The sequence below is a fragment of the Buteo buteo genome, chromosome 21 (assembly GCF_964188355.1).
Source record: "Buteo buteo chromosome 21, bButBut1.hap1.1, whole genome shotgun sequence".
Classification (NCBI taxonomy): Eukaryota; Metazoa; Chordata; class Aves; order Accipitriformes; family Accipitridae; genus Buteo; species Buteo buteo.
Genome location: NC_134191.1, coordinates 11,188,639 through 11,210,134, shown reverse-complemented (window position 1 = coordinate 11,210,134; position 21,496 = coordinate 11,188,639). Strand labels below are relative to the sequence as shown.

The 21,496-nt window shown below is 63.2% G+C and overlaps 2 protein-coding genes across 7 annotated transcripts; both read left to right on the top strand.

Annotated features, from left to right (window-relative positions):
- Positions 1 to 295: 295 nt before the first annotated feature.
- CPNE9 (copine family member 9) lies at positions 296 to 7,509 on the top strand. 3 transcript variants are annotated; one of them, XM_075053551.1, is made up of 20 exons: positions 296 to 502; positions 2,087 to 2,127; positions 2,223 to 2,269; positions 2,556 to 2,659; positions 2,857 to 2,896; positions 3,523 to 3,599; positions 3,813 to 3,876; positions 3,998 to 4,101; positions 4,182 to 4,286; positions 4,659 to 4,700; positions 4,810 to 4,885; positions 4,959 to 5,012; positions 5,128 to 5,189; positions 5,484 to 5,530; positions 5,621 to 5,802; positions 5,942 to 6,069; positions 6,188 to 6,290; positions 6,368 to 6,425; positions 6,557 to 6,630; positions 6,745 to 7,509. In XM_075053551.1, exons 1-20 carry the CDS (start codon positions 426 to 428, stop codon positions 6,895 to 6,897), a joined length of 1,638 nt encoding a protein of 545 aa, XP_074909652.1. In that variant the 5' UTR covers positions 296 to 425; the 3' UTR covers positions 6,898 to 7,509. The 3 variants fall into 3 exon arrangements, with proteins under 3 accessions (XP_074909652.1, XP_074909653.1, XP_074909654.1); XM_075053552.1 differs by having other exon boundaries at positions 425 to 479; positions 5,484 to 5,802; XM_075053553.1 differs by lacking the exons at positions 296 to 502; positions 2,087 to 2,127; positions 2,223 to 2,269; ... (8 more) ...; positions 4,959 to 5,012; positions 5,128 to 5,189 and adding an exon at positions 5,245 to 5,275.
- Positions 7,510 to 7,895: 386 nt separating this feature from the next.
- On the top strand, positions 7,896 to 21,199 carry BRPF1 (bromodomain and PHD finger containing 1). Of its 4 annotated transcripts, none has more exons than XM_075053182.1 (14): positions 7,896 to 8,035; positions 8,211 to 8,828; positions 9,976 to 10,935; positions 13,361 to 13,517; positions 14,646 to 14,777; positions 15,123 to 15,269; positions 16,236 to 16,548; positions 17,488 to 17,799; positions 19,061 to 19,348; positions 19,456 to 19,603; positions 20,129 to 20,265; positions 20,361 to 20,479; positions 20,591 to 20,745; positions 20,855 to 21,199. In XM_075053182.1, exons 2-14 carry the CDS (start codon positions 8,233 to 8,235, stop codon positions 21,036 to 21,038), a joined length of 3,648 nt encoding a protein of 1,215 aa, XP_074909283.1. In that variant the 5' UTR covers positions 7,896 to 8,035; positions 8,211 to 8,232; the 3' UTR covers positions 21,039 to 21,199. The 4 variants fall into 4 exon arrangements, with proteins under 4 accessions (XP_074909283.1, XP_074909285.1, XP_074909282.1 ...); XM_075053184.1 differs by having other exon boundaries at positions 7,897 to 8,035; positions 15,123 to 15,251; positions 20,855 to 21,197; XM_075053181.1 differs by having other exon boundaries at positions 7,897 to 8,035; positions 17,485 to 17,799; positions 20,855 to 21,197.
- The last annotated feature ends 297 nt before the right edge of the window (positions 21,200 to 21,496 follow it).

Sequence of the window (21,496 nt, the reverse complement as noted above, 5' to 3'; positions counted from 1 at the left end):
GGCCCACGCTCCGGGAGCGGCGGTACCGAAATAGCACCGAGCCGGGACCGGGAGCCGGGAGGGAGCACCCGGTGGGGCGGGAGTCGGCGCTGAGCGTCCGCCCGCACCGGGCTGGGGAGAGGACCTGAGTCCGCAGTCCCGGACGGGAGGTCCCGGTGGGGCTGGGCTGGGCTGAGCTGAACCGGGCCGGGACGCGACGCCGTCCCGGGGCTGAGCCCCCCCCTCCGCCGCCCCTCCTGGGGCCGAGCCGTCGCGGGTCGGGCCGGTCCCCGGGGTCGAGCCAGCCGGTGCCCGGGGCGGCGTGGCCGGGGCCGCCGTGCCCGTGCCCGTACCCGTGCCGTACCGTGCCGTGCCCGCCCCCGGGCGCGCCCGCCTCGGCGGCGCGGGAGGAGGCGGCGCGGAGCAGCGGCGGCGCCCGGGCGGGGATGGCGTCTCCGGGAGCGCTGGAGCCGGCGGCCGGCAGCGTGCCGGGCACCAAGGTGGAGCTCACCGTGTCCTGCCGGTGAGCGGGGAGCGGGCCGGGGGTGAGGGCTGGTGGCCGGGCACGGGTGGGTGCGAAACGCGCGGGGATGCGCTGCGGGATGCCCGCGTCCCGCAGCATCCCCGCTGCCCGCCGGTCAGTCCCCGGTCCCGGGCGGGGGTGGGCTGCGGGTTCCGCTCGCTCCCCCGGGTACCGCTCGGTGCCACGGCTTGTGCCCAACGCCCCTCTGCCCGGCTGCCACCCGTGGGGAGAGGTCCCGACCCCTCCGCGGGGTCCCGGGGGATGCTGGCGCCGGGCGCGGCTGCTTGGGGGGACGCGCTGCCCTTACCCAGGGCCGGGGTGCGGGACGGCCCCGCTCGGGGTGATGCCGGTGGGGCACGGGGTGCCGGTGCTGGCTGCAGGCGGGCTGCCTGGCTCTGCCCGGCTTCGCCAGCCCCGTGGGAGGCAACAGGGCCAGGAGCGGGTCAGCTTTGGGCCCGTGGTGGGACGGGGGCTGCGGGACGGGGGCTGCTCGGTGCCTCCGGCTCTTGGTGGGGTCCGCGGGGCAAGCGGCGGCTGCCGAGCCAATCTGTCAGTGGCTAAATATAGCCCGGCAGAGACACCGCTGCCCTCGCTTGCCCACGGCCGGGGGGGTCCTGCCTGCAGGGACTGGCACCAGCGGCCTCCTGGGCAGCAGCGTTCCCCATGCCAGGGGGTCCGGGAAGGCCTGCAGCTGGCCCCACAAAGCCCCCTGCCCGACCGGGCAGCTCTGGCACATGCCCGAGCCTTGCAAACTCCGGTCTGGGCCAGGGTCTGCCGTGCCCCCTCCCTGCGGCTGAGCCCCTGTCGTCCCCGCCAGCCACTCTGGGCAGCAGGCAGAGGGGCTGCGGGGCCGTGGGGCCTGGCAACTGCAGGCAGGGAGCGGGGTTCATTCCTGGAGACAGCCCCAGCGCAGGGGCAGGCTTCGGCTTCGCAGCCCCCCAAGGGCTCAGCCCCATCCAGGGCTGCTGGGGGAGCCTGGGGGGGGGTCTCTCTCCTATGTGCTGGGACCAGAGGAGCTGGCTGAGCCCCCGAGCCCCTGGCCATGCCCCAGCCCACCCTGCGCGGCCACTTCGGGGGTGCAGGAAGGATCCCAGCAGAGCCAGTTGCAGCCCCCGGCACTTTCCGGTGTCACGCCGTGCAAAGGACAACGATCAATCGCTCTGCCAGTGGCTGTGTCGGGGGCACGGAGCTGGTCCCTGCCAGCTGCCCAACCCCTGCTCTAAGTGTCTCTTTTCTTCTTACTTCTGCACCCCGCCATTAGCCACACTCCCGCTGCCGGGGTGCGGCGGGCACTCAGCCGGCGCCAGCGGCACGGGGGAAGGTTTCATCCTCTAAATGGGTTCCCTGTCATGTTCAATCATCGTCAGCGCTGGAGACGCTGCTCCCCGCTCGCCCCGCCATCCCACCGAACCTTGCGGTGGGGGCTAGCGCATCTCCCTGGGGTGCCGGGACTCTTGGCCCCGGGTGCCAGCATGGCCTTCTGGCATGGTGCTGTCCCATGATCAGGGGGGAGGACAGGAGGACCCACTGTGGGGCCAGGTGGGTGGCACCCAGGGTGGCTCACGCCTGGCTCCCTTCCCCCAGGAACCTGCTGGACATGGACACCTTCTCCAAGTCTGACCCAGGTGGGTGGCAGGGCTGGACAGGGGGCACGGCATGGTATGGGCACAGGCGCGGCACGGCGCGGCACGGCAGCCCGGCTCTGCTCCTCTCTCCGCAGTGGTGGTCCTCTTCGTACAGGGCTCGGGGAGCAGTGAGTGGAAGGAGGTGAGCACAGCCCCTCTCGCCAGGTCCCTGGGGAGGCTCGCAGCCCCACGCCGGGGGTGCTGCCGCCCCCCGCGCCCCCCGCTCCTGGCTAATCCCCGGCTGGGTTAAATGGGCCCATATGGCCACCCACATCCACGCTAATGATCCCTCCATGTTCACGCTAATGATCCAGCCCCGCCGGCAGCACTAATCCCCTGCCGGGATTAGTGCCAGGGCAGCTGCGATGGGGCTGGGTCCTGGGGGGGGACCTGCCCTCTCCCCTCTCGCCTCTCCCCTCTCCCCGCAGTTTGGGCGCACCGAGGTGATCGACAACACCCTGAATCCCGACTTTGTCCGCAAGTTTGTCCTCGACTACTACTTTGAGGAGAAGCAAAACCTCCGCTTCGATGTGTGAGTAGAGCGGCCGGGGAAGTGCTTGGCCCCGCTCGGGGTGGAACAAAGCACTGAGTTGGTAATAAATAAGGATAATAAATAAGGATAATAAATAAGGATATGGCGCTGAAAAGCCCAGATGGGTGGGGAAGCAGGGCTGTGTGCCAGGGCACCCCCACGGGCACCGTCTCAGCGCTCTGCTCTCCCACCACCAGCTACAACGTGGACTCCAAGAGCTGCTCCGTTTTAAAGCAGGTGAGCGGAGCCCGTACTGGGGGGACGCGCGGTGACGCCCCGGTGTCATGCTGCGGTGGGGCACCCCGAGGCCGTGCCCCTTGTGGGTGCTGTTGGGGGGGAACAGGTGCCTCTCGGAGGGCTCTAACCCGCTCTCCCTCTCTCCGTGCCCCATGGGGACTGGCAGAAGGTAGGTGCCCGCCACGCACCAGCCCCTGCTCTGCCCTGGGAACCTGGCCCTCATGGGGTGGTGCAGGATGAGGCCAGGACACACCATGGGGGTGGCTTTGGGGGTGCAGGATGGGTTCAGGGCACGTGGGGTGGCTCTGGAGGGATGGGTCCAGGGTATGTGGGATGGTTCTGGGGGGGCACAGGGTGGGTCCAGGGCTGTGGGCTGGCCCTGGGGGCACAGGATGAGGCCAGGACACGTGGACTGGACGCCTGGGGAGGGCCTGGGGGTGCAGGTGGGGTCCTGGGCTGGGGTGTGGCTCTTGGCACACAGGGTGGGTTCAGGACACTTGGGGTCATCCCGAGGCAAGGTGGCGGCAGGTCCCGTGGGTGCATTGGGAAGGCGAGGGGTGGGGGTGGGTGGTGGGGGGCTGGGGCAGGAGCCCCTGGGGTCTCACAGTGCTGTGCTCGGGGCGCAGGACTTCCTGGGGCAGGCGTTCGTGGCACTGGGGGAGGTGATCGGGTCCCAGCGGGGCCGCCTGGAGAGAGCCCTCACGTGAGTCACACCCGGTGGTGGGGCGAGGGGGGGTTCCCACATTATGTCCCCAGCTACCCGCCCCATGGGACCCCTCCCTGCATGTCCCTTGCTGGGGATACCGGACTCACTACCGAGCACCAGCCATGGGGCACGAGCCCAAACCCCTACACCATCTCCTGTCCCTGTCCCGTTCTCCTTGTCCCCAAGCTGACTCGTCACCTTTGGTCCCAGGGGGGTCCCAGGGAAGCGATGTGGGACCATCCTGCTGCTGGCCGAGGAGCTGAGCAACTGCCGGGTGAGTGCCTGTGTCCCAGCGGCGGTGAGGTGGGGGCCACGTGGCCCCCCCCCGGCACAGGTAGCTGCTGGGGGGGCCCTGGGGTGAGGAGGTGGCCAGCGGTGACGGTCCCCATCCCCAGGACATCGTCACGATGCAGCTTTGTGCCAACAAGCTGGACAAGAAGGACTTCTTTGGAAAATCCGACCCCTTCCTCGTCTTCTACCGCAGCAACGAGGATGGCACGTGAGCGCAGGGGCCCGGCGGGGCGGGCAGGGTGCCAGCGTCACCCTACGGCGTGCCCCGACCCTGCCCTGTCCCCGCAGCTTCACCATCTGCCATAAGACGGAGGTGGTGAAGAACACGCTCAACCCGGTGTGGCAGCCCTTCACCATCCCCGTGCGTGCCCTCTGCAACGGCGACTATGACCGGTACGGGGACGGGGACAGGGACGGGGACAGCTGTGGGGCCAGAGCAGGCCATGAGCATCAATTCGTGGGTTTGGCCCCGCAGCGGCAGGCAGCTCAGAACTGGGTCCTTATTGGGTTTTTCTTCCTCTTTCGCAACCCAAATTACATAAAGGCATCCCCCTCCTTTTCAGAGCCCCCGCCGTGACCCAAATTTCCCACTTCCCTCCTGGCAGAGACGTGGGCCAGGCAGGCAGGGCGGTTTTGCCGGTGGTTGGCGGGCAGGGTGCTCCCTGCAGGGTGGGCTGCGGGGCTGGGCGTCCCCAAACCAGGGGGGCCAGGGGCGGCCATGCCAGCCAGGCCGGCGGCTCACCCTCTGCCCGCCTTCGCTTTCAGGACGGTGAAGATAGACGTCTACGACTGGGACCGGGACGGGAGGTGAGGCCATGTCTGTGGGGTTGCATGGGACATCGGGGTGCTGCTGCTGCTTCTTGGGGTGCCCCTCACCGGGGCGCCTGGCCGCGCCGACCCCACGCTCCTCCCGTAGCCACGACTTCATCGGAGAGTTTGCCACCAGCTACCGGGAGCTCTCCCGAGCGCAGAGCCAGTTCACGGTGTACGAGGTAGGGTGGGAGGCCAGGGCAGGGGACTGGGGGGGCACCCCATGCCAGGGCTGACCCATCCCTGCGCCCGCAGGTGCTGAACCCCAGGAAGAAATGCAAGAAGAAGAAATATGTGAACTCCGGCACTGTGAGTGGGGCTGTGGGGTTCTCCTGGGACTCCTGTCTGTGGGGGGCCAGGTCTGACCCCCCCACTGTGCCTGCTGGGGGGGTCCGGGTCTGACACCCCCCCTCCGTGCCCGCAGGTGACTCTGCTCTCCTTTTCCGTCGAGTCTGAGTTCACCTTCGTTGACTACATCCGGGGCGGGTGAGTGGGGGGCCGGGTGACCCCCCGGCTCCCCGAGACCCCCCATGGGCGAGGGTCTCGAGGCAAGGATGGCAGTGACGGCGCAGGTGCAGCCTGGGGGTGACGAGGGGGTGGGGAGGCTGGGGAGGGGGTGCAGGACGGTGGTCCCGGGGCTGTGGGGTGCTGGCTGGGGAAGGGGGGGGCCCAGGCAATGGGTCCCGGGGAGCGGGGAGGACACGCCACGGCATGGGGCTGGAAGACAGCATCCCTGCGCCGTGAGGCCGGCAGCCTCCCTCGCTCTCCCCCCTCCCCAAGGACGCAGCTGAATTTCACCGTCGCCATCGATTTCACGGCCTCCAATGGTGAGTGCAGCCTGTGCGTGTCGGGGGCTCCCCGTCGGCGAGGCCGTGGGGCCAGCCGTGGGGCGGGTGCCGACAGGCGCTGTGCCGCAGGGATGCCGTCGCAGCCCACCTCGCTGCACTACGCGAGCCCCTACCAGCTGAGCGCCTACGCCCTGGCGCTGAAGGCGGTGGGGGAGATCATCCAGGACTACGACAGTGACAAGCTCTTCCCTGCCTACGGCTTCGGCGCCAAACTCCCACCCGACGGCAAGATCTCCCACCAGTTCCCCCTGGTGCGCCACTGGGTGGGGGAGAATGCTGGGGTGGGGGGGAAGCAACCGCCTTGGCTGCATCCTGCCCTGGCATCCTGCAGCCGGGGGACACACACCAGGAACCATAGTCCCCCTCCAAGCGCCCATCCCTGTCTCCCAGAACAACAATGTGGACAATCCCAGCTGCGCCGGCATCGAGGGCGTGCTGGAGTCCTACCTCCAGAGCCTGCGCACCGTCCAGCTCTACGGTCCCACCAACTTCGCCCCCGTCATCAACCAGGTGGCTGGGTGAGCGCCGGGGGAGTCTGTCCCCTTTGCCATCCCCAAATGCCACCAGTCCCACTGCAGGGCCGGCTGCCCCACACCGGTGGGGCTGCTGGAGGGACCCCATCCCTTGTCCCCATAGGGCGGCCGCCCAGGTGACCGACGGCTCGCAGTACCACGTCCTCCTCATCATCACCGACGGCGTCATCTCTGACATGCTGCAGACCAAGGAAGCCATCGTCACCGTGAGTGCACCCTCGTCACCGTGAGTTTACCCCATGTGGGGTGCTGCCCCGGCTGCCACCCTGCCTCTGCCCCACAGGCTTCCGCCTTGCCCATGTCCATCATCATCGTGGGAGTGGGTCCTGCTGAGTTTGAGGGTGAGTTGGGGCTTGGGGACACCAGGGAAGGGGCACAGAAACGCCTTCCGCATCCCTTCCTCTGGGATGGTGCTCCCATCCCCGGTGGCCACCCCACCGAGGCTCAATGACAGCGGCTGTCACCCCCCCAGCCATGGAGGAGCTGGATGGTGATGAGGTACGGGTGTCGTCCCGGGGACGCTACGCCGAGAGGGACATCGTACAGGTAACACCGGCACCGAGCCCGGTCCCACCACAGGCGAGAGATGCTCAGCCCCTCGCTGACCCCTGCAGCCGCAGGGTTGTTTCCAACTGGGCTGCAAACTTCTTTCCCTCAAAGTTTGTGCCATTTCGGGATTACGTGGACGACTCGGGAAACCAGGTGCTGAGCATGGCCCGCCTGGCCAAGGACGTGCTGGCCGAGATCCCCGAGCAGCTGCTCTCCTACATGAAGACCCGCGACATCAAGCCTCGCCGGGCGGACCCCCAGTAGCTCCTCCATGGGCCGTGGGGACCGGCCGGTGGGGCGAGGACACGCGTCACCTTTCTTCTGCGGGTGGCCAGGGCTTAGCCACGGAGGGGTTGGCCCTCGCAAGGGCGATAATCAGCTGCTAGGGCTGGTGAACGGGGTTGAGACCCTCCTCTTCTGGCACAGAGCTGGACGTCCCCAGCCGCCCCCTCCTCCTGCCCGGCCGGCAGCAATGCCCCGGCACAGCCGGGCTGGCTCAGACCGTACCGTCCCTCAGCCGCGGCAGCGTGGGCAAGGCCGGTACCCGGGTACAGGCTGTTGGGGGGCCACGGTGCGTGTGTCCCCCGCCCCGGGAAGGCAGCCTGGCTCCTTTCCCCGGGGAGAAGGCCGACGCTGGGGCTGGGTGCATGCCGGGGGGGGGGGTCCCAGCCCCCCGCCAGCTCCTTGGGGCGGGGGCCCTCCCCCCCGCTCCTGCCTGTACCCCATTATTCCTGCCTGCGCCCCATTCCTGCCTGCACCCGAGCGCCAGCACCCCGCTCCTCCGGCCCCGGCCTGCCTGCCCCACACCCGGGGGGGTGCCACAGCTATGGGGTGCTGCAGGGCCTGGCCCCCGCAGCCGGGGGGGGGGGGGGGGGGGTTGTGGTGGGTGTGCGGGAGGGCAGGCGGGGTCTGTACCGCATTACCGACTGTAAATAAACCGCTCCGACCGGGCCTGCTGCCGTGCTGGGGCCGGGGGGGGGGGCCGCGGCGGGGGGGGGGGGGGCTGGGGGCGCTCTGGGGCGGGGCTCCCGGGCGGTGCCGGCCGCGCCTGTGATTCGCATCGGCAGATTCGCCTCGCCCGGCGCGGCCCCCGCCGGCCTTCCCGCGGCCTCCCCGCTCCCGCCGCCCTCCTCCTCCTCCTCCGCCGCCGCCCACCCTCTTCCCCTTCTTCCCCCCGCCCCGCTCCCTCCCCTCCCCTCCCCTCCCCTCCCCTCCCCCGGCTCGGCCGTGCCGAAAGTGCGGTTGCTAAGGGCGGCGCGGCGCTTTACCCAGCGGCCGCCCCGCGCCAGGCGCCGCCGCAGCCTCCATTGTTGCGGCCCGGCCCGGGCCCGCCGCTGCCGCCGCCGCCGCTGCCCATGGAGCCGCCGCCCGCGCCCGCCCGCTGAGCGCGGCCCCGGGGCCGGTGAGCGCCGCCGGAGGAAGGAAGGAAGGGAGGGAGGGAGGGAAGGGAGGGGAAGGGAAGGGAAGGCGGGCGGCCGCCGCCGGGGCCCGGGGAGGGGGCGGCGGGGCGGGGGGGCCCGGCCCGGCCCGGCCCGGCCTGGTCTGGCCCGGCCTGGCCTCAGCCCCCCCCCCCTCAGCCCCGCTCGGGCGGGCGACGCCATGGGCGTAGACTTCGACGTGAAGACCTTCTGCCACAACCTACGGGCCACCAAACCCCCCTACGAGTGTCCGGTGGGCACCTGCCGCAAGATCTACAAGAGCTACAGCGGGATCGAGTACCACCTCTACCACTATGACCACGACAACCCCCCCCCGCCCCAGCACACCCCCCTGCGCAAGCACAAGAAGAAGGGGCGCCAGGCCCGCGCCGCCAACAAGCAGTCGCCCAGCCCCTCCGAGACCTCCCAGTCGCCGGGCCGCGAGGTGATGACTTACGCCCAGGCCCAGCGCATGGTGGAGGTGGACCTGCACGGCCGCGTCCACCGCATCAGCATCTTCGATAACCTCGACGTGGTGTCCGAGGACGAGGAGGTGCCCGAGGAGGTGCCCGAGAACGGGAGCAATAAGGAGAACACGGAGACCCAGAGCGTCCCGCCCAAATCCGGCAAGCACAAGAACAAGGAGAAGCGCAAGGACTCCAACCACCATCACCACAACGCCTCGGCCGGCACCACCCCCAAGCTCCCCGAGGTGGTGTACCGGGAGCTGGAGCAGGACACCCCCGACGCCCCACCTCGCCCCACCTCTTACTACAGGTATTGTCCGTGGCTGGGGCGCGAGGAGGCTCCCAGGCAGCTCTAGCTCGTGTCCTGGGTCTGGAGGTGGAATTGGCCCCGCTCTGTGCAGGCGGCTTGTCCGTGGCTCATGGAAACGGCTTCCATCTGCCTCTCCCGGGTCCTGCAGAGCTGGCCATCCCGTGGCTTCAGGCTCTAGGAGCTCTGTCTGGCATCACGCCCTGGTTTTGAGGGGTCCGTGCGCCTGCAGAGCTCTCTCTTGCTGCTTAGGTCATTGCTGGGATTGCCGTGCTCGTTCCTTGCCAGGACGGCACATATAATCATAACAAAAAACGAATGTGTCCTTCTGCCTTCCATAATGCTCTTCGGAGGTATGCTGGGATAGCTCTAGAGCCCCCCAGCACCAAGGTGTACCTGTAAGAAGTGTCCGTTTATGGGCTTAGTTCTCCTTGTTGTCCTACAGTTTTTCATGAGTGGTTTGGTGAGTGCAGTGGCCCAAAGTAACACCTCAAGCAGGGAGTTAATACTGAACCAAAGTAACGCTTGTGTGGCCACCCCAGCTGTCCTAGTTGCCCCGTGCCCTGAGAAACCAGTGTCGTGTTCCAGGGACAGGATAATGATATTATTTCATGTCAGGGTGTTAGAAAAGAAACCTTCCCCTGAGGCATCTGCGATGGTGGGAGGTGGTTGCCTCAGGGTTCCAGCTCTTTCCTCTCTAAGTAACATCCCCTCACCCACAACTCAGAGTGAAAGAGAAGAGGGTGCAGCTGCCCTTGCCAGAATTAACGAAACATGGTGCCTCCATTCCTGGTTGCTGTTGTGTCTTAGGCATGAGGCTGCTGTCTCCAGAGCATTTGGCACCTGCTTGTTGGTGGCTCGTGCCGGATCCCATCTTGTGCTGATGAGTCTCCAAGGCCCTTACCTCGTCCATTAGACGAGTGTTATTTTGTCTGTGTCAAGCCCAATGCGCTGTTGTGCCACTGTGTTGCTGGGGGTGCAGCAGCACCTCCTGCTTCTGCACGTTCCTGCCTCATCCCTGGGTTTTATTTCACTTGGGTCTTGGCTGTAGCGTTTAAACGTTTCCTCAGCCACAGCCTGCGGGAGTTAGGGTTCAGCAGCTCTGAGTCCCCACCAGCTGTGCCCTCACCCTCCCATGCTGTCCTTCCAGGTACATTGAGAAGTCGGCAGAAGAGCTGGATGAGGAGGTGGAGTACGACATGGACGAGGAAGATTACATCTGGCTGGACATAATGAATGAGCGGCGGAAGACCGAAGGCGTGAGTCCCATTCCCCAGGAGATCTTTGAGTATCTGATGGACCGGCTGGAGAAGGAGTCCTACTTCGAGAGCCACAACAAGGGGGATCCAAACGCCTTGGTGGATGAGGATGCTGTCTGTTGTATCTGCAACGATGGGGAGTGTCAGAACAGCAATGTCATCCTCTTCTGCGACATGTGCAACCTGGCTGTGCATCAGGAGTGCTACGGGGTGCCCTACATCCCGGAGGGACAGTGGCTCTGCAGACGGTGCCTGCAGTCACCCTCACGAGCCGTGGACTGTGCCCTCTGCCCAAACAAGGGGGGGGCCTTCAAGCAAACGGACGATGGGCGCTGGGCACACGTGGTCTGTGCCCTCTGGATCCCAGAGGTGTGCTTTGCCAACACCGTCTTCCTGGAGCCCATTGACAGCATCGAGCACATCCCGCCCGCACGCTGGAAGCTGACCTGTTACATTTGCAAGCAGCGCGGCTCCGGGGCTTGCATCCAGTGCCACAAAGCCAACTGTTACACTGCCTTCCACGTCACCTGCGCCCAGCAGGCCGGGCTGTACATGAAGATGGAGCCCGTCCGGGAGACGGGGGCCAACGGTACCTCCTTCAGTGTGCGCAAAACCGCCTACTGCGACATCCACACGCCGCCGGGCTCCGTGCGCAGGCTTCCTGCCCTCTCCCACAGCGAGGGGGAAGAGGAGGACGAGGAGGAGGAGGAGGAGGGGAAGGGCTGGAGCTCTGAGAAAGTAAAAAAAGCAAAGGCCAAGTCTAGGATCAAGATGAAGAAGGCACGGAAGATCCTGGCGGAAAAACGAGCAGCAGCGCCTGTGGTTTCTGTGCCCTGCATCCCCCCCCACAGGTACGACCCACTGGCCTCCCTTGACTGTGGAGAAATTTCTCCCTTTCTCTGTGCCTTGTGTCCCGCTTTCCACATGGGCATTATCTTGTTCCTCCCCTTAGCTTTTCCCATGGGTGCTTTTTGCTTTATTCTCTCAGAGGGCTGTTGGTGGTTTCTTCTGGGAGTCCTGCAGAGAGGCAGGGTGATGCGCTGCCCCGCAAAGGTGTCTGGGCCTTCGGCGGGGCAGGAAATAGCTGCTGTTAGCTTAACGGCAGAGAATGAACTTGGCCGGGTGCGTCAGGAAGCAGCTGGGGGTTCCCAGTGCTCCTTTCCTGTTGTGCTGACCTCAGGCGCTGGAGTAAACTGGGGAGGGAGGAGGGGGGCTGCTCTTCTTTCTGCCAAGGTTTTTTTTTTTTCTCCTGGGGCTGTGCTGGGGAAAAGAGAGAAGTGTGGGATTGATTCAGGCCTGGGAAATGGGCTAACCACAGGGGTTGTTTTAGCTCTGAAGCAGAGAGGTCTCATATCAGGATCCCTGTGCCCTGCTGAGCACAGCTCATCCATCCCAGCAACTGCTTACCCCTTGCTGGGCTTCCTTAGTGTTTTGTGCCAGTTGCAGGCAGCAGCTTTGCCTCGGAGCTGCCTGTTGGAGCGGGGCCGGGCAGCAGCAGCAGGGCGCAGAAAGCGTTGGCACAGCTGCCTGCGAGGGGTGGCTGGAGAGGACCAGGACTCCTGCCTGCTGAGGGGCATGACTGTCATGAGGTTGGCTTCACAGCATGAGGTGTCAGGAAGGTACTTGAGGCCTTGCCAGGGATTGTGTTTCTGTTGCATCCCGACCCTGAGGGCTCACGGGAAGGTGCAAACGTCCAGTAGTTACAGCTGTAACTACCATGTGTCTTGCTCTGGTCTGATCACTGGGCTGGCGTGCAAATCCCAAAACCAGAGCATCTAAGAGCCTTGCCAGAATTTGTCAGTGTAGTTTATAACTCTGGGTGTCCTCGGCAGCGTGCAAAAACACATAGAAGCATCTTAGGACAGTTTTGGATCTTGCCGTCACCCTGCAGCAGGCATCGCACGGTTGAAGCGTGGGTTGGGCACAGAAGCATTTGCCTCTGTGGTTGTGAACCACCACCCCTGAGCTGCTGAGCTCTCCTCCTTCCTGCGGCAGGAGCTGTGCCGGGGATGTAACCCCGTGATGCCCTGACACCATACCGTTGTTGTACCTGCTGACCCGTCGAGCACGGCTGTGACAGTGCAGGGACACGGGACCGCTGCTTTCCTGTGGACTCTCGAGACTATCTCCTGCGCGATCGGAGGGGAGCACCCGGAAGCTGTGGGCTTTGCTCTCTGGGCAGGATTCTGGTCACTTGTGGAGGCAGGTTTCTGCTACAAGGCTGCTGGCATTTTGCCACGGTTTGTGTCCTAACCTTATGTTTTTGCTCACTCAGGGCTTGCTCTGTAGCTGGAGCCTCTTTTCTTATGTGTGGACGCATTGGCAGGTGCTATCGTTGTGCTCGCAGCAAAACCCACACTGAGCTAGAAGCTGTTAACCTCTCCCCAGGCCTTCCTGTTGGGATTAATTATTCTTCAAGGGCTGTTGCCAGAATGCCAAATGTCTTCCTGTGGGAGCTGTGCTTGGCCGGCGATGGCACATGAGACTGCTCTCCCCAGCCTCTTCAGCTGAGGCTGATGCAGGTCGGGTCATCCCGTGCGCAGAACTGTCCCTGTGAGATGTGGAGATGCTGGGCTTCATCCCTTTGGCTCCCTGCTAGCAGGGCATCTCTGTCCAGCTTTGTTGAAGGAGGCTGTCCCAGCCCCTCCCGGCTTTCTGCTGTTGTAGAGGGTAGGAAAATCCCTTCTGTGGTGTTTTGGGCTGTTTAGGGTAGTCCTTCATTAGCTCGGATAGGAGTTCTGTTGTGCTCATGCCTCCTGTTCCCTCCTCACACTTTGCCGGGTTTGGTCAAGTTATGGGCTCCCTGGGGCTCGTTTGTCTGGTAATGTTTGGCCAGGGCCTTTGTCAGCATGAGTGGCCCTCAGCCAGGTAAATAAAGGTTTTGGGATAGCAGTGCCACAATGCTCACGGTCTCGGGGACTGTGGGAGCTGTTAAAGGTCTGGTCCCCAATGCATCTGTGTTGTACCGCGACCCGGCACAGCCTGCCCCAGGCTTTTGCCTGAAAGTTGGCAGGAGGTAGAAAGGAAAAGTCTGTTTTGGAGAGGCAAGGCTGGATGTTTCCTGGCGTCCTCTGTTGTGGCTGACACAGGCAGGCGGCTGCCGTGCATGACTTGGTGTTACAGAAATTCCTGCCACAGGAAAGGGTGTTCTCTGCCCAGGCAGCTTCTCAGCTGCTCTCGGGTGGCCTTGCTGCTACATCCCCCCAGCCAGGGCTTCTCCTGCAGTGGCCAGGCTTGCCTTGTTGATGGGGTCTGTGGTTCCTCTCCCTTCTTCAGGCTCAGTAAGATTACAAACCGTTTAACCATCCAGAGGAAGAGCCAGTTCATGCAGAGGCTGCACAGCTACTGGACTCTGAAGAGACAGTCCCGCAACGGTGTCCCTCTGCTCCGCCGCCTTCAGACACACTTGCAGTCACAAAGAAACTGTGACCAGGTAAGGGCAGCTCATTGGGGCACTGCAGGGAATCCTGGCTGCGCGCGCATGCTTCCTGCGCCTTCGGAGCTGTGGGCTCAAAGCCTTTGCTGCATGGGGTGCCTGCAGGCGCAGAAGGGGGGCCAGGGGTATGAGGTCCCAGATGAGGAAAGGGCAGCCCCAGCTGCTTTTGCTGCTTCACCTTCTCCTCTGCTCTCGGTGTTCAGAGATTTGCCAGGCAGTGATGCCGTTGGCAGCCTGCCACAGGAAGGGAATCCTGCCCTCTCATGCTGCTGCACAGAAGTTAGCTCGTTCCTCATGCCCGCGTTTAGCCGGTGGCGATGGCAAACCTGTCAGAAAAGGCTCTAGTCTGAGGCTGCTGTGTCAGTAAGTGTTGAGAGAGATGGCCGGAGATCTCCAGAAACAGTCTGGAAGAAACCAAGGCCTCGCTTTCAGTTTCTGAAACCGCTCCAGGAGCGCTCCCTGTGGGTGCTGCTTCCAGCCCACTGTCTGCCTCAGCCCTTAGTCAGCACTTCACAGATGTGAAGTCTCTGGTGCCAGAGAGGAAGATTTTTCTTCTGGCTCCCTCCCTGAGCTCTAAATCTTTCTTTCTGAGCCCTTTGAGGACTGTGACCGGGCAGGTGTTTCTCCTGCCTTTGCCCCCTCTCATTTTTATTTGCTGGAGAAGAGTTGAGACTGCTTCTGTCCATCTTTGGCTACGGCAGAACAGAAGTCGGCATTTTTTGGTGCTCCAGAAGTGAAAGCAACCAGAAACATGTTCCCTTTTTGCCCTATTGCCCTTTGCTGGAGCTCTGAGCAGCAGCACAGACCCCAGTATTGTTGATCTGTGCTCCTGGGCAGCTGCAGGCAGGCAGTCGTGTTAGAAAGAGTATTTCCAGAGGCTCAGGATGTCTGCCTCCTGGCATCCTAAGGGCTTGGTGACCAAGGAGTAGGTATTCAGCTCTGGTCAGAGATCACACTGTTTCTGAGCCACCTGCCTAGGTTACAACAAGGGAACCAGGACCTTTGCTGAACCAGTGGGTTGAGCATGCTGGTTCCCTTTGCCAGGGAGGAGCCCCAGCACACAATCAGGAAGGTGGAGATGGGAACACATCTCCTGTCAGCTCATGGTCTCTGATGTTCCCACAGAGAGACACTGAGGATAAGAACTGGGCCCTGAAGGAGCAGCTGAAGTCATGGCAGCGCCTCCGCCATGACCTAGAGCGTGCACGCTTGCTGGTGGAGCTGATACGCAAGCGGGAGAAGCTCAAGAGAGAGACGGTAACAATTGTTTGCCCCTCCTTGGGGAGCTGCTGGGGTGGGCATGAGCATGGGCTCTTTAGAGTGCTGCAGAGTGCGTGCTGGGGTCGCCTCAGCCGTGCTGTGCCCTGCCCCGGTGGCTCTGAGCAAAGGTGGCTGCTCTGCAAGGCTGAGGTGGGACACGCAGGTGCTGGAGCCGGTGTTAGACCTCCTCTCCCCAGAGATGGGTGTGAGGTGCAGTCCCTGCCCCTCGTGTGAGGAGAGCTGTCGCTGTCCTGCAGGACTGCACCGCTGCTCCCTGAGGACTGTCCCCACCGCCTGTCTGCCAGGCAGGGGGCTCAGCCCCACTCTGTTCCTCTGTTTCAGATCAAAGTGCAGCAGGTGGCACTGGAAATGCAGCTGACCCCCTTCCTCATCCTCCTCCGCAAGACGCTCGAGCAGCTGCAGGAGAAAGACACAGGCAACATCTTCAGCGAGCCGGTCCCTCTGTCTGAGGTAACAGAAATCTACGAAGTAAGAACCCCCTCCCCCAGATTTCTACTTCACTCAAAACTTGTCCCTTGCTTGTGCCAAGGGCTGCCCAGGGTGCTCTCTTGTCCGGAAGCTCCCCCAGGCAGCCTGGTGCTGGCCCGCGCATCCCAGCACCACTCACCCAAGGGGGGTGTGCAGCAATGCCCCTCCTGGGTGAGCTGAATGCAGAACAGCTGAGCTGGTGCCGGCCGGGAGCACAGCGCTCAGCTCTTCCTCTGTACATGTTGCTGGTGACTCCAGTGTCTGTGAGTGGTTGGGGATTCCCGCTGGGAAAGGCAGAATGCCAGCCCTTGGCAGGCGGCACGCTCTTACCTGTCCTCTCGAGAAGGCCTCTGCTAGGTGACAGACTGAGCACAGCACAGAAATGGGTTTGACCCTCCAGGCTGTCACTGCTGGGAGCAAGGGAAATGATTCCTGAGACACATCATCGAGTCCCCGCCTGGGGAGGTGGGGAAAGGCCATGCCAGCTCTGCACGGTTCTGGCAGCAGGTCGGCACGGAGGTGTCTTGGCAGAGCTGGGGAGGAAGGCTGCGCGGTCCCACCTGCAGCCACTGCTGCCGCCTGGACGGTACTGTTTTACCTGTCTGCGCTCACCCTCCCCCCCCAGGGGCTGCGCTTGCGGTTTCCTCCCCCGGGGAACACCATGTAGCATACTGGATCCCAGCTGCCTGCAGACAGGAGGAGAGGACGGGGTGCTGGCATGTGCACTGGAACTGTAAAAACGCTTCAGAGTGTGTATCTGCTCTAACAGGTTGAGCACAGCACATGGGCTCTCTAGTCCGGAGGCGTTACTGTTCCTCAAGCTGCAAAAGCAGACAGCATTCCCCGATGTGCATTTGGGCAGAACACAGGGAGTGATACCTGATTCCTCTAACAACTGTTTTCTTGGAGCAGGTAATGCTAACTGATGGTTCCTGGGCTCTTAGCTCTGGCTCTTTCCTCATGCAGGTCCCAGACTACCTGGATCACATCAAGAAGCCGATGGATTTTCAGACAATGAAACAAAATCTGGAAGCCTATCGCTATCTGAATTTTGATGACTTTGAGGAGGATTTCAACCTGATTATCAACAACTGTTTGAAATACAATGCCAAAGACACAATCTTCTACCGGGCAGCCATCCGTCTGCGGGAGCAGGGAGGCGCCGTTCTCCGGCAGGCTCGCCGGCAGGCAGAGAAGATGGGCATTGACTTTGAGACAGGCATGCACTTCCCCCACTGTGTAACGGTGGAAGAGGCTCAGGTCCAAGACATCGAGGACGGTGGGTACTCATCCCCTGTTCCAGGGTACGAGGGCTACTCAGAGGTAAAGCCCAGGCAGAGTCAGGGTACCTGGGGGTCTGTTCGAGCAGCGCCCCATGGGAGGTTCAGTCGGATGCCTGGACTGTGCATCCCCACTCCTCGGAGAGGTGGGGGCTTTGCTAGTCAGGTACCTGTCAGCCCCATTAGATTGGTTCTAGGCAGCGGCTTGTCCACATGTCCTGCCAGTCCCTTGGTCCCTCGTCTTCCTCTTGGTCAGGGCAGGGGCTGCCTGGGACGTGGCCTCCCTGGCCAGCATCAGGGGTGCTGTCACTCACCCCGTCCCCTGCACTGGCTGTGAGCTGCTGAGGCTCCTGCTGTGCTGCCCAGCTAGAAGGACTGACTACCCCTGGTCAGAGCTGTATGCTCCCCCCTCTCTCCCCAGCTGCAGGCTTTGCTGGCTGCCATGCAGCTCCTGACATCCATCAGCCAGATCTTGCTGGCTCTGTGGTTGTAGTTCTGCTTTTCTCTGGGTAGTGGGGAGCACTGCCAGGAACAGTGTGTCAGAGAAGGATCCTTTTAGGGTCCCCCTCTCCCTGCTCCATCATGGGACAGGCTCAGAGAGGGGAACTTCCCTGTTCTCTAATGTTTCAGGATCCCTTTCACTCTTGTTTTCCCTTTCTTTTTCCTACTGTGTCATTGCCCCAGCCGATGGGAACCCTGGTATTCTCCAAGCTGTTGATCAGCCTGCTTTCCCCAGCAGTCCCAACTGGCTTACTTCCCACAGGGCTCCTTCTCCAGTTCTTTTAGGGTAACTTCCCATGTTCACAGGTGTTTGGTACCATGTCAGCTACTTCCCTCCTGCAGGAAATCTGGATTGCCCCATGCCCTTTCAGGTAGAAGAGCTCCAAAGAGTTCCCGATTTCTTTCATCCATCTGCTCCTCTTTCATTCCCCCAGAAGATGTGCGGCTGCTGCTCTCAGAGAATCAGAAGCACCTGCCCTTGGAGGAGCAGCTAAAGATCCTGCTGGAGCGGCTGGATGAGGTCAACGCTGGCAAGCAGAGCATAGGACGGTCCCGCCGGGCCAAGATGATCAAGAAGGAGATCACGGTCCTACGGCGGAAACTCGCTCACCCGCGGGACCTGGGCCGAGACGGGCTGGAGCGGCACAGCTCCTCTGCCAGGGGAGTCCTGCAGTCACACAACCCCTGCGAGAAGGACCTGCAGACAGACAGTGCTGCAGAAGAGAGCAGCAGCCAGGAGACTGGCAAAGGTACCAGTCCCTCCAGAATACTGCCAATTTTGGGGAGTGGTGCAGAACCACCTCTGGACAAGCTTGGCTGGGGGAGAGGCTGCCCTGCCAGGTGCCTCCCGAGGCAGGAGGGCCGTGTGGGCAGCTCCCTGCACACACCCCTCTCTTCGCTCCTCCTTAGCAGCAGGGCAGATGGCCTCTCGGGGGGGCAATCCCTTATCTCCCATTCCCCTGCGGGGCTTCCTCATTTCCAGTAGTGCCTCCTGTTAAGGGTGGGTGCAGACTACAACGTCTGTGCCTCCCCGGGCTCCCTCCCAACGTCCCCATCCGAGGACAGTACCCCACTGGGTAGTTTGTAGTGAGCTGTGCCAGCCAAGCAGGCGGGACTGGCAGCTGAAGGAGACCACCTCCTGCGTCTGGAACAGCCGCAGCCTGGTGTGTGTTTGCCTCTGGGGAGGGTTGGCAGGTCGCTGGTGTTTGCAGCTGCTGTCAGCGTTCACCCAGTGAGCTCGCCTCCCGTGCGGCCGAGGAACTGGATGTCGTTCCAGAGACTGAGAGTCCCAGCTGTGTTATGTGGGGCATGAGATAGATGGATTGTTTCCTCCTGCCAGCTCTGCCACGCTGCCCGGTTTCTCTAGGGGCATTAGGGAGCAGGCTGCCTTCAGTGTCCCTTTGCGCTGGGGGGCATGGGAGGGAGTTGCAGCAGCACTGACTGCCGAGCTCCAAAACGCCCTCCTGGGGCTGCGAGCCGAACGCGGGCCAGCCGCCAGCTCCCTGGCCTCCGGGACGGAGATACTGAGCTGGGCTCCATGGGGAGCAAAGCAAGAGCTCCAGGCAGAGCTGCCAGGTATCATGGGGGGTTTGCCATCTCTGCATCCCAGTCCTGCCCTGCTAAGCACTGGGAAAAGCAGGCTTTTCTGCAAGCAGGGTGTGTTTCAGGGCCTTTGTCTAAAAGGGTGCAGTGGAGCTTCTCAGCTGCTGTGTGTCGTGGAAAAGGTTTATCCCTGCTTGCTTCCTATTCTTGACTTCTGTTTCTGTGAGGTTGCTGCCTGGGAGAAAGGAGGGCATCCCTGACTGGTGGAGCATTCTTTGATGTCCCCATCTAGCTTTTACTGTCAGCAGACTGGATAGTTTAACCCTGAGGGCTCAGGCATGGCAAAGCTCAGGACGGAGGATCTTCCGAGATAACATTCCAGAGAAATGAAGCTGTTCCTTGATGCTGCTGCCGTGTGGTCCCTGCCAGGTCCTGTGGGCTGCAGCTGACACCTTCTCCCTCTTCCAGGTCTGGGTCCCAATTCTTCTTCCACCCCAGCACATGAAGTTGGCAGGAGGACCTCAGTGCTCTTCTCCAAGAAGAACCCTAAAACTGCAGGCCCTCCAAAACGTCCAGGACGCCCCCCGAAGAATCGGGACAGCCAGATCACTCCCGGCCACGGGAACAGCCCCATCGGGCCCCCCCAGCTCCCAATAATGGGGTCCTCCCAGCGGCAGAGGAAGCGAGGGCGAAGCCCGCGCCCCAGCTCCAGCTCGGACAGTGACAGTGATAAGTCCACTGAAGACGCTCCCATGGGTGGGTGCAGCAGCTCCCCCCGCGCAGCCAGGCGGCCATGGCCCCGCTGGGAGCACGTGGCGGGGTGCTGCACGGTTGTAATGCTCTTCTGGTGGGGTGTTTTGCAGACCTGCCAGCCAACGGTTTCAGCAGCGGGAACCAGCCAGTGAAGAAGAGCTTCCTGGTGTACCGCAATGACTGCAATCTTCCCCGGAGCAGCTCCGACTCGGAGTCCAGCAGCAGCAGCAGCAGCAGTGCTGCCTCGGACCGTACCAGGTACCATTCCCGGCATGGCTCTGATGCGGCGCTCGGCCTTGAGTTGCCAGATGAGGGAGCCTATTTGGTGGTACCCGTCTCGTTCACCGTCCTGTGGCCTGGCTGCTGTTATCTAAACCCTAGAAAGCTGCGGGTTTTGTGCCTTTTTATAATGTGAAACCTAAAGGTGTGAGTGTGCAGCAAAGGGCTAGTAGGGAGCATGAACCGGGGAATTGCCCCTTGGCACAGTGGCTGCTCTGGCACTGGCCCTTCCAGCAGCCAGCTCCAGCAGGTTCCTGCCTGTGCCTCTAATTCGAATTGGTGCTCGTCTTCTGGGTCCTCCCGGGTGAAACCAGGTGAGGGTCCGGCTGGCATCCCAGCAGAAGCACCATCCCCCCTTTCTTCCTGGTACCCCTGCCAAGTCCTTCCCAGTGCTGACGGTTGAAGCCCATGGTCCCTGGCATCCCGCCAGGCTGGCCCTCTTGAAAGTGGTTTCTGGAAGTTTAACGTGGCTCCTGCTGACGGCTCCGCTCCCTCTCCGTGCAGCACAACGCCTTCCAAGCAGGGCAGAGGGAAACCCTCCTTCTCCCGAGTGAACTTCCCAGAGGACAGTAGCGAGGACACGTCGGGGACAGAGAACGAGTCCTACTCCGTGGGCACGGGCCGAGGCGTGGGACACGGCAGTAAGTACTGTGGCTGCCTGGCTGCCCGCCCGGCTGGTGCCGTCGCCCCGAGGGGGGACGCAGCTGACTCCCTTCTCCCCTCTCCTCTGGCACAGTGGTGCGCAAGGGCATGGGGCGCGGTGCAGGGTGGCTGTCCGAGGATGAGGATTCCTCCCTGGATGCCCTGGACCTGGTGTGGGCCAAGTGCCGGGGGTACCCCTCCTACCCAGCGCTGGTGAGTACCGCCTGCTCCCGGGGCCTCCGAAATCCACATTCCCCCTCCCGCAGAGCGGCACTTGGGCTTCCCCCTTCCCCTCTCAGCTCTCCCCTCCAACTCCTCCGGCAGATCATCGACCCCAAGATGCCGCGGGAAGGCATGTTCCACCACGGTGTCCCCATCCCCGTGCCCCCCCTGGAGGTGCTGAAGCTGGGGGAGCAGATGACTCAGGAAGCACGCGAGCACCTCTACCTTGTCCTCTTCTTCGACAACAAGCGCACTTGGTAAGGCCGGGGCACCGGGGGCTTCGGAGCAGGTGGGGGGGTGGGGGGGGTCGGGGTTGTCCGGAGACGATTGTAACCCTCAAACGAGGTGGCCCCCCGCTCCCCGCAGGCAGTGGTTGCCCCGGACGAAGCTGGTGCCTCTGGGGGTGAACCAGGACCTGGACAAGGAGAAGATGCTGGAAGGTCGCAAGTCCAACATCCGCAAGTCGGTGCAGATCGCATACCACCGCGCCATGCAGCACCGCAACAAGGTGCAGGGCGAGCAGAGCAGCGACTCCAGCGAGAGCGACTGAGCTGGCCCCCCCACCCCCTCCTGCCGCCGCCGGACGCTCCCCCGCCGTATCTCAGGGCAAAACGGGGCTCGGGGAACTTACACCCCCCCCTCCCTCCCTCCCTCACACCTTCTCCGTGCAGCTGGTCTGCACCTAACGGGGGACCGGGAAAGCGGGGGGAGGGGGGGGGGCAGCACCCTGTGCCCCCCCCCCCCCCCCCCCCTCTCCTTCGCACTCTCACGTTCCCGGTGCCTGCTTCCCCCAGCCCGCGGCTCCCCGGGATCTCGTTCTGGCCGCCGCCGTGCCCCGGGGCGGCCCCCCCCGCCCCCGCCATCTCTCCCTTCCCTTCCCCGCCACCCCGTGCTGCCCCGCCCCGGGCCCAGGCCCCGCCGGCCCCGCGCTCGGACGTTGTTTGTATTTATTTTGAAGGAAGAAAAAAAAAATCTATTGATTCTTAGAAAATAAACCTCCGCTGCGGA

Excerpts from the sequence above, each read along its gene's own strand:
- CPNE9 (XM_075053551.1), top strand. The coding sequence starts at position 426 with ATGGCGTCTCCGGGAGCGCTGGAGCCGGCGGCCGGCAGCGTGCCGGGC. Across the intron at positions 3,877-3,997 it reads AGGAGCTGAGCAACTGCCGG|GACATCGTCACGATGCAGCT; the intron begins GTGAGTGCCTGT and ends CCCCATCCCCAG. Across the intron at positions 4,886-4,958 it reads GCCAGTTCACGGTGTACGAG|GTGCTGAACCCCAGGAAGAA; the intron begins GTAGGGTGGGAG and ends CTGCGCCCGCAG.
- BRPF1 (XM_075053181.1), top strand. The coding sequence starts at position 8,233 with ATGGGCGTAGACTTCGACGTGAAGACCTTCTGCCACAACCTACGGGCC. Across the intron at positions 15,270-16,235 it reads AGGTAACAGAAATCTACGAA|GTCCCAGACTACCTGGATCA; the intron begins GTAAGAACCCCC and ends TTCCTCATGCAG. Across the intron at positions 20,746-20,854 it reads TTCGACAACAAGCGCACTTG|GCAGTGGTTGCCCCGGACGA; the intron begins GTAAGGCCGGGG and ends CGCTCCCCGCAG.